The 10,619-nt window shown below is 49.3% G+C and overlaps 1 protein-coding gene across 1 annotated transcript in view; it reads left to right on the top strand.

Annotated features, from left to right (window-relative positions):
* Nucleotides 1-6,861: 6,861 nt before the first annotated feature.
* The window catches only part of LOC144149057 (solute carrier organic anion transporter family member 4A1-like), a 51,245-nt gene continuing 47,487 nt past the window's right edge, over nt 6,862-10,619 (top strand). The window contains exon 1 of the mRNA XM_077680601.1: nt 6,862-7,032. Within this exon, the coding sequence (XP_077536727.1) occupies nt 6,866-7,032 (167 nt within the window). The 5' untranslated portion in view covers nt 6,862-6,865. The remainder of the gene's footprint in view (nt 7,033-10,619) is intronic.

Below are 10,619 nucleotides of genomic sequence, written 5' to 3'. Positions count from 1 at the left end.
GGAGCGCGCTTTTCACTCACGGAGCACAGTGCAGATGGCGCGGTGATAGGGTGCATTCCCCAGAATTCCCGTGCTCGCCCCGGTGGGCGTGTCGGCGGGACTCTTCCGTCGGATTTGTCGTCTGCTTTATCGGCGGTGTTGGGCCTGTTTTGGCGCAGCTTTGCGTACCGGAATTGCGCTGTTACTTCGCACGGCTTGATTAACTTGTTGGACAGCACCTCCTGGGTAACCCGGACCCAACAGAATTAAGTGGTCGTACGGCAGAGATACGTTAAGGATTGCTTTGCAGGGCGGGAAAACAAAATGTAGAGACCACTTACAGACGTCTGGCCGCTAGAGAAACGCCACCTTCTGCACACTGCTTGCCACGAATGGGGCTGCGTTTTCTAAATTGCTCAATACCAATTCGGCTGTGTTTTAACAGGTATTACGACGAATGGAGCAACTGGTTCTGATAAAAAGCCATTGTAAAAGTTCCCTCAGCTTTCTAGCAATTCTTAGACTTACAAAACTAGTTATTTAAAATCTGTATAAATGGGAATCACTAAGCACATGCCGGATTTGTTTCGGTGTCTGCGCTTGTGTCACGCGGTGGTGTAGCCCCGAGCTAGCACATCAGGATTGCTAGGTTCCGCTGTCTCACCCTTCGAAACACGCTCCTCTCCGTTCTCTTCCGACGCACGGCCGGGCTACAACGGCGGCTTCCGCCTCTCGAGTCCGGCCGTGGCCGACGCTGCTGCGTTCGGGACGGCGCCCCCGTGAATCCGGGGTAACGGCTGGCAGAATCTCTGGTTTCACTCTTTCTAGAGCCACGTGTGTGAGTTCAAGTGACGTCACATGGGCAATTGCCGTGGGTGTCATTTAAAGCTTTGCTTTCCAACCACCTTCACAGCGTGGATTGGAGCCGATTTTTTCTGTTCACGTCACAAGACGGGGTCCGCACATGAGCAGAGCGGCACCTGAACCCTCCTCGAAGCGGCACTTGGACTTCCGATCGCCTGCTGCCCTTCCGCGGCTCACTTCGTTATAGGGATCTGAAATATGGACGATTGGATGATTTTCTACCTCGGTGAAAAACCAACATGGTGCAACCGACTAAGAATGAGATACGGATAGAGCACTGGGGTTCTTTCATCGTCTGCTTCTGAAAAGTTTTGAAATAAAAGTTAGGTAGTCTACGCGGCTGCAATCGCTGCGCAATTGTCAAACAATTCCGGTAGCGTGTTACGACAACGTGCTCACTGGATACTTGCAAGGATTATATTTACCCTTTGGGAGATTCTTTCCGAATTTATACTTTTTAAGCCGATACTTCCTACGCTACGTAACCACGAACATTTTGTTTGTGCCCTGCACCCGAATCCACCAGAAATTGTGTATCATGAGCCTGATCAATAGTGGGTTTTTGACTCAAAGGTTGAGCTATAAGTGATGAGGGCTGGTGATCGGTTATTGTGGATGGGGGGACCTAACCTGAGGAAGGTTACAGGAGGGGAAAAGGGATAAGGATAGCGAAGGGAATGGCCGGGGGATAGGAAAAAGGAAGACGAGTGTAGACTAGGGTGAGAATTGCACAGGAGAAGGAATGGCGATTGGAGTACGTGAGTATGATGTGGGGGAGAGGAGAATATTGGAGGGAGGGAGAGTAAAGAAATATACTCCGATCAGTAACCATCACCCATATGTCCCCACTGCGGAAATGTCGGCACCATCTGCTACACTATGTGGGCGTGCCCCTTAACCCTCACCCCTAACCCCCTTTGTTGGTCAATTGGAGGCAGCCTTGGGCGGCTCTGACCCCCGGGTCCAAATAGCCCTGGTGGAACGGGCTGCCGAAGTCACCATTCGCCCCTGAATTGCATACTGCAATAAAGTTAATTCCGCCCCCTTCCATTACGAGGCGCCTATTAGGACTGCAGGGTCAGCTTGTTTGGTTTTCCATCTTTACAATATGAAGGAATTAAAAATTCTGTTGCTAAAATTAACGCGTTCCATAAAGCAAAGATGAAACAAAATGAACAATGATGAACGAAGATGAGCAAGGATGAACCCGTGAAACAAAGATATAAACAATTATATAAATAAACTCCAACAACAAGCAAGCCTGAAACGCGCCCAGTTCTGTGGGTGCGTGCCGAATTTGATCATGGTATCACCATCGTCACCATCAACTGAATATTTGGCGGGAAATGGCGTATCGGCGCACGGGCGTGCACACGAGGCGCGTTCACCCCGAGGTGCGTGAAAGGAAAGAAGAAGCCGTCCTGCCTCGAAGCTGGTCGCCACTTGGCTCCACTCCCTGTGCCACCAGCGCTTGAGAGGTAAGCGCGGGACGGCATTGCTGCTACCATGTGTGATACAACTTCTCAAGCGGGACTGAATGTGACCTGACGCTTTATTCGAAGGTACCGAGGGAGGCAGCTAGCGTAGTGTCGGAGGAAGGAATGAGGGGAGCCGGCCATCGTAGCGAGAGAAAATGGCGCAGTCAAGTCGTCTCCGCTGCGGACTCTCACGGCGCAAATAAATCGCTTTGAAGGAATGCGATTACAGAACGGCTGGCTTTCGGATTGTGTGTTCTGAACTGACGTAGTACGTTTTGGTGTCATGGCTGCGGACGCTGCAATATTGTTCACAGGAACACATGGCTGGTCAGTTATCGCGTTGTATAAATAGCAGCGCTACTGAGTATATCCCTACACAGTATTGATAAGGCGTCTTGTACGCACGACGCCCATTGCTTGGTTCCAAAAGTGGCGCTTAAATTCCTGATGGAACAAAAATATGAAAATATCAGCGTACAAGTCTCGAATTTATTTTACGATGGTAGTGTATATTATCACGGCAACCGTGAGAATTACCATCAGAAATTTCTTAACGGCAGTCGCCTCTCATTGGCTAAGCACGCTACCCAGAGATTCTATGGGATAAATATTCCCTAAAAAATTCGTTTTTGCTGATGCCCCTGTAGCGCTGTGGTATAGTACTTGGGTTTAACCTAGAAGGCTCCGGTTCGAGTTCGGCATTGCGTTTTTTTTTTGTTTTGTTTTTTTTGTTTTCTTAGCTTTCGGAATTTTTTGGTCATCGTGATTTTGTTAATGCTTTTTTTTTACTCCGGTTTTTACTGTATCAAGAGATCGACGCACAGAACTTCTAGAATGGGTTGAATTACGTTTAACGTTTAATATAGGTCGTGTTCTGTGTCGTTGGGCTGGGTTAGGTTAGGTTTGTAGCAGTTGGGCTGGATTTTGGTAGGTTAGGTTAAGTTAGGTTACGTTACGTTCGGTTAGGTTACGTTGGGCTCGGTGCGGTTAAATTACGTTGCGACGCAATATTATTCCGCAAATTTTAGGCCAGCCAGCTTTTATGGAAACTGCCGTGAGATTAGATGCAGCCTTTTGCAAGTGCAGGGAGATTTGTGCATACTCCGGCCGCTATAGGCGGGGGGGGGGGGGGGGGTGGGGAGCAGTCTATCGTTAGGTTTGATTGTTCCCAACTCCTTATGGACTTTGCTTTTGAAGAAATACTGTTATGATACCTCTAGTGTGTTGCGCTACGGGCAGCCCCAAAACTGCTTAATTATTCTCGTGGAACATGCTTTAGCACAGCATTTCTAACGCCTACGTAATTCACGTGCAGACACGTATTAACGGTTGCTCATTAGAGCTGCCGCACTAGGTGGTTTCTCATAAGCAACGCTCGCTGCAAATATATCACGCGCACAAAAAAAAAAAAAATGGCCGCAGGTCGGCCTCCCTGGTCGGTCATAGTTTATCTTATTACTCGAAAATGTGTAACGAGTCTTTGCTAACCGCACGTTGCGGTGAAGATCTGAACTGAAAAACAGTGTTAGTACGGGCTTGTTTGTACATACTTAGTTCGATAACAGCGCTAGGACAGGACACAGAGGCGGCGACACGGGGCTAGGCGCTAACAACAAAGGGTTCATTTCGCCGCAGCTGAATATATACCCTGGAAAATAAAAACAATAAAACACACAAACTCATGACGAAGGCAAAGGGGATTACAATCCATGACTTAGGCAATCGTGCTCCTTTCTATGCAAGTCAATCGACGCCATGCTGACGGAATTGTCATTTCGTGTATGGATTATGTGGGCCTAAAAGATTTCCCTGGTGCGTTGCTCCTCACATCTTTTTAGTACACATGTCTGTTCGAGTCTTGGCGTGCATCCACACTTCGTACAGTGAAGGGCTAGATTACCGCCTTTTCCTGTTTGTTTGTTTTTTTTTTGGTTGCAGGCGTGTTCCCGTAGCCGGTCATTTAGGCAGCGGCCTGTTTGGCCCGTGTATGACTTGACGCAGGACAGCGGTATGTCGTACACTACCCCCGATGAGCACTCCACGAATCTCTGTGCGTCCCTCTTAGAGCAAAGCCTCGTGGAAGTTTTTTCAGCATTTACTCTGCTGCACAGGCCGCTTAAATTTTGGGGGGCGCTGAACACTACATTGACACCGACTGGAGCAGCAACCTTCTTGAGTTTGTGGGAAACCCCGTGAATATATGAAACGACAGCCCATTTTTTCGTTCTGTCTCTTCGCGCTCGCGTCACCCAGTCTCGTGTCGCCTCCTCTGTGTCCTGTCCTAGCGCTGTGATCAAACTAATAAAATCTGAAGTCGCCCCAATGTAAAAATTGGTGGGCCAGCAGTAAATATCACCTGCTACACGAACTGAGGTGCAAGCACATACGGCTGCCCTGACATCTGGGATGATGTCACAGGAGCGCGTGAATGGAGCCCTCGGAGCAGCGCGCGTTGCCGACATCAAGAAGCTGGCGTAGTTTCGCATTAGGTTAAAAAGGAATATGCGCTACGCTAACATTTATACTGCTTGCGACGGTAAAACGATGCATGGTCGGGGTTTATTGTGACACAGTAAGGACGCTAAGCCACTGCCACTTATGCCTGCGCAGGGTTAATATAACCAATGGATACGGAGGCGCCAAGGCTGGACGCCGAGACCACAGCGTCGGTGACGGACACAGGCCTTGCCCAGTCGCCGACCGGCAAGAAAAGGCGAGCCAAGAAGTCCAAGAAGCATGCCCGCAAAGGTACGTGTGAGTGTATCGCGAGCGTGGCTCTAGTTTTCCGGTCACGCCATACGTGTACAGCTCGGACCGGATAGGGCACATACAGAACCCGTCATTGGGGTAGCTGACGCATAAAAATTCATCAGAAATTAAGAGAATATATACTAATGCGTAGCATTCTTATGCCGCTTGTCTTGGGGGTGTCTTGAGGACCATGTAACCCCTGCAGGGCGTTACATGCTCCTGGCTGGGGAGGTACTCGGCAAAGAATTCTACGCATTAAAAACACGAAAGCAGAAACACGCTGGCTAATTGAACGGACACACCGCTGGCCATGCTAATTGAACGGACTGGAGGATGCAAACACCTGGGTGGTCTTTGTTGGCAGGTCCCACTACTGCACGGTGAAGATGGAGGGAGAATGTTTAATTCCGTGACAAATAGAAACGGTGTGTTCTAAAACTATTTATTAATTAATAATTAACTAACTATTAATGAATCAATTAATTAATTATTGACTGCTTTATTACCATGAAGCGTGCTGAGTGGTAAGGAAACCATGAATTGAGCGTGTCCCATTGTTCATTGAACCCCAAATAGCCTCAACTGCCGTATGTAATACGTCACGATAGAAACACCACGGTTTAATATTACATTTTGTAACACGCGCAAAGTCCAATCATGGTTTTATCATCAGCGTTGCGTGATTTGTCGCGTGAGCCGAGGCTTTGCAAAGTTCTAGGAACGTGTTCCCGTGCCTTCCGGGACCCAAAATACTGCTTGCGCAGGCCCTTTTTCTTTAAAGAGGGCTTACTTCAATGGTTCCCGAGATAGGCGGAGTTACGGGACTTCAAGCTGAAGACCGTCGGTGTCCTCGCCGTCTTGACGTTAACCGAGCTCCAGCTGCCACAGTAATGATTTCGTAAATCCCCCAATTTTTATTGGCTGCTACGTCAATGTAAACGAAATTCTCGCGCACCCAATGAGCGGTCGTAACACGACTTAGATCATTCTGCCTGGATAGGGTATTGTTTCCTAATGTGTAGCCTAAATGCTTTCCGAATCCGACCCGCAGAGAATCGCAGCTAATAAACAAGCGCACACTGCTTTGGCGGTGACCTCTGCAGGGACGGCAAGTGCCCTTGTGCTGGCTAGAAAACGTTTGGTTGCACGATGGGAGTCAAGGAATTATGTTCAATAGAACTAAAGGTAGCCTGATCATTACTTCAGTCAGCAGGAGTAAGAAAAGGGCATCATTCCGGCGTAAACAAACCGGTACATTAATTAGGGAATTGTTTAATACGAGAGCACGAAAGACTGTTTTGTCGCCAAACGCAATGTTGTAAAAGGAAAAGGTCCGGTCGGTCCCTACGGATTTTTTGGCATCAGTTATGAAACATTTGCAATTGTCTGCAGTTCTCAGCATCCATTCACCACTACCTGTATGTTATATAAATTTAGGGCTTAACAGTGCCTTTTTTGTAGCTGCCGAAAGAATGAAGGGATGGTAAGGACATCCTCTGGCCGCATTATATATGGCACCGTTTATTAAACTCTTTTCATTTCTGCCTCAAGAGGCTGAGGATTGCCGGTGCAGAGCTCGACATTTATTTACCACATCTCTAACTGCATCCCTCCGGCGCCACATTATGCACACTTCACTCTGCATCGCTCGTTAAACTCCAGCTGGCTATTCACGCCGTCATTAATTTGACACGCACTGAGCACTGCCCAGTGTTTACGGTGCGCCATCTTCTCCCATCTGCTTTTCCTCTTCAGGCAAGAAGACCCAGCCTTCGACGGCGGGGAACGACGTCATGTTTTCGCGGAGCCCGTCGGAGAACAGCGAAGAGCAACTGGACGACACCTGTGCTTCCGCCCACGAGCTGGCGGCAGCGTCGCACCCCGAGACTGGTCAGCCGCTTGCCGCACCTCAGCTCGCACAGTCGGCCGTTGAGGCCGGCAACAAGGACGCCTCCAAGGGGTGAGGAAACGATGCTTCGGCAAGAGGGGCAGGAAAGCTGATCGGTCTCGACATGCTTTTGGTAAAAGGAACGAACATGTATCATGGGTTGTCATTTTGGGTCCGCGTTGCTTGAATTGGCAATATGAGAGCAGAAATTTCATGCGATAGCTTGCGGAGGTGGTTCGGAAGACCCAAAGTCGCTACGCAGGGAAACATTGGCGGTGCACAGGCGGTGTAAATATTGTCACGAAGCCAAAGACGACGGAGTTGTCTTCAAGGAAAACAAGTTTATTGAAACAAACTTGTGCTCCCCTAACAACTAAAAGATTACACAGGCGGCGAAGCAGCAGTCAACAAAGTGACGTGCGCAGGCGAGCGTCGGCGAGTCGAATGGCGCGCCGTCTGCTCTGCGGGCATTTAACTCTCGGCGCGAGGGTTACTCGGACAGTCGAATTGCATCCGGAACACTGTGGATCAACGAAGATAATTCTAGGCTGGTGACGTTAGTTCGAAACACTGTCTCCCAATCAAAGGAGATAACACGTGCGGCAGAAAAAATGGAACATGCGCATCACTTGGCCTACGGATAACACAGGTAACATAGCCCGGCGCAGCCGGTCGGCAAAAACAAAACATAAACAAACATACCCAAAGCATGGTTCGTGGCAATATATCATTTCCAAGAACCGCGCAAACCTTATAACGAAAGGAAAATAGGACGCACCAAGGCATGGCTAACCTTCGAATGTGCTTAACACGTAAAGCATTTTAACGTCTCAGTTTTAACCAGACGACTCTTCGACCGGGCATGATGCTGCCCACAGTTCCCACATTCAGTTTTGTTCCCTATGCACACTCCTGCGGCTCCAACACACTACAGGTGTTCCCGTACTCAACGGAAGAGGCATAATAGAAGGTCGTACAGCTCCAGCTCAGGTGATTTCTGTACTTCCTAGGCTTTACGAGCGCAATCAAAATTCAAGTTTTCCGACACGCATATTTAAAAAGAAACCTCACAGAAGCAACGCGGGCAACACACGGAATGTCTGGATGAACACAAGGAATGTAAGAGTGGAAGTAAGCAACAACCTTAAAGAGAGATATTGCATCAACGAAAAACCAGACATTTTTGCAGTTTTCCTGATATTCCACAGTGAGTTTCGCCTATTAGCTCCTCTGTGCGCTCGTCGCGGCGTCGGCAATTCACATCGCAGTGTTCTAAGAGGGGCCTAAGCACTGCTGACACGTATGTTGGATAATTATTGTCCAGCTCTTTTCACTACTCATTTAAAACTGAGCTCTTTTGCTCTGCCGTACGCACATCTGATCTGATTACTCTCCTCAGTAATGCAGAAGTACTGTTGTGCACGGTTGATTACTTTTTATCTCTGTCATACATGACTTCATATCAAACCGGAAAGGAATTCAATGTAAACAGAAACTAGCTGACGAGTAAGCTGATTGAACTGCGCTCACGCACTGAGACTCCGACGCTTCCTTACCAATCTTGCTCTGGCAGTGCGCGCTCTCCTCGTAAGATAGGAACGGCGTTGGTCTAGCGGTCAGGTAAGCGATAGTACGTTTACGGAGCAGTGCACCCACCACTAACCTTCCCCGCTTCGCTCCTCACCGGAGGTCGACGGACTCGCTCACGATTCCACTCACTCAGCCTCAGTTCAGTTTAAACTCACGCGTGAGGTTGAGTTTGAATGAGCGTGAGACAAGTCTACCACCATGAGGTTGAGCCCGAGTGAGTTTAAGTACGTCTGAGCGCGAGTGAGTTTGAGCCTGAGTGATCCCGAGTGAGTTTGAGCCCGAGTGAGTGAGTATACTTCTGAGTCCGAGTGAGTTTGAACCCAAGTGATCCCGAGGGAGTTTGAGCCAGAGTGATCGCGAGTGAGTTTGAGCTCGAGTGATCCCGATTCAGTTTGCGCCCCACTAATCCCGACTGAGTTTGAGCCCGAATGAGTGTGAGTACTGCTAAGCCGAGTGAGTTTGAGCCCAAGTGATCTTGAGTGAGTTTGAGGCCGACTGAGTTAGAGTACTGGTGAGCCGGAGGGAGTTTGAACCAGAGTGATATCGGTTGAGTTTGAGCTCGAGTGATCCCGATTCAGTTTGCGCCACACTGATCCCTGGTGAGTTTGAGCCCGAATGAGTTTGCGTACCGCTAAGCCCGAGTGAGTTTGAGCCCAAGTGATCTTGAGTGAGTTTGAGGCCGACTGAGGTCGAGTACTGGTGAGCCCGAGGGAGTTTGAGCCAGAGTGATCCCGAGTGAGTTTGAGCTCGAGTGATCCCGACTCAGTTTGCGCCCCACTGATCCCTAGTGAGTTTGAGCCCGAATGAGTTTGAGTACTGCTAAGCCCGAGTGAGTTTGAGCCCAAGTGATCTTGAGTGAGTTTGAGGCCGACTGAGTTCGAGTACTGCTGAGCCTGAGGGAGGTTGAGCCAGAGTGATCCCGAGTGAGTTTGAGCTCGAGTGATCCCGATTGAGTTTGCGCCCCACTGATCCCGAGTGAGTTTGAGCCCGAATGAGTTTGAGTACTGCTAAGCCCGAGTGAGTTTGAGCTCTAGTGATCTTGAGTGAGTTTGAGGTCGACTGAGTTCGAGTACTGGTGAGCCCAAGGGAGTTTGAGCCAGAGTGATCCCGAGTGAGTTTGAGCTCGAGTGATCCCGATTAAATTTGCGCCACACTGATCCCGAGTGAGTTTAAGCCCGAGTGAGTCTGTCCAAGTGAGACTGCATGAGACAGCTTGAGACTGCGTGGCGCTAAGTCTGTGTGAGACTGAAAGAGCTGAGCTGGCATTCGTGTGGGTTTGGGGCTCACTGAATTTGCTCCGGCGTGAATACAGGTCACAGTTATGGACATAGGGTTTAATACTACAGCCGAAGTAAACCATAGATTCAAATGAGCTAATGATGTTATTGCGTAGCCCATGGCTATCTGCTGATCTTGTCTATTCCAAGTGAATGAGGTCCCTATTCGCCGCAAATGATTTTGGGACCCGCCATGCTGTTGCGACTGTGAGCGAGGGCATGCCTTCCTGGACACCAAGTACAAGAGCGGCAGTGGAATGAAACGGAGTAACGCTGTCGTGGCTCACGGTGGTAGTTGTTCTACAGTTCCTAATTGGTATATTACGCTAGGAGGGTGCGACTTTTTGTAGCGCAAGCTACATTGGCCGAGTTTGAGCAGTTTCGCGTGGACCTTGAATTGCCGTGCTGCGCAAGACGAGGACCATTGGATTGGATTGTATTAAATTGGATTGTATTGGATTGGATTGGAAATCCAAACCAATTGGAGTACGGGTTTGTAGAGAATTTGGTCTGCACATTCGCCGGTCTGCGCATTCCAGAGGAACGACGTCATAGCCGCGGCAGACGCACTGGCGCCGGCGCGTGCCCAGCTGTGCGCCTCCGTTGCGCAGTAGCAAAGTCTGACGCTACGCCGGAGCTGCTTGATAGCCGTTTCGCGTGGCTCCTGGAGAGCCGTGCGGCACATGCGCGAGGAGCAGTGACTGGACTGGACTGGATTGGATTGGATTGGATTGGATTGGATTGGATTGCTGGACCTTAGCTCACGCTACGTATATCCTGGCATAGCCGAGC

This window comes from Haemaphysalis longicornis, unplaced genomic scaffold (genome assembly GCF_048455015.1).
Source record: "Haemaphysalis longicornis isolate Haplotype H1 unplaced genomic scaffold, Haemaphysalis longicornis Haplotype H1 scaffold_8, whole genome shotgun sequence".
Taxonomy (NCBI): Eukaryota; Metazoa; Arthropoda; class Arachnida; order Ixodida; family Ixodidae; genus Haemaphysalis; species Haemaphysalis longicornis.
This window is presented reverse-complemented; position numbering and strand designations above follow the sequence as displayed.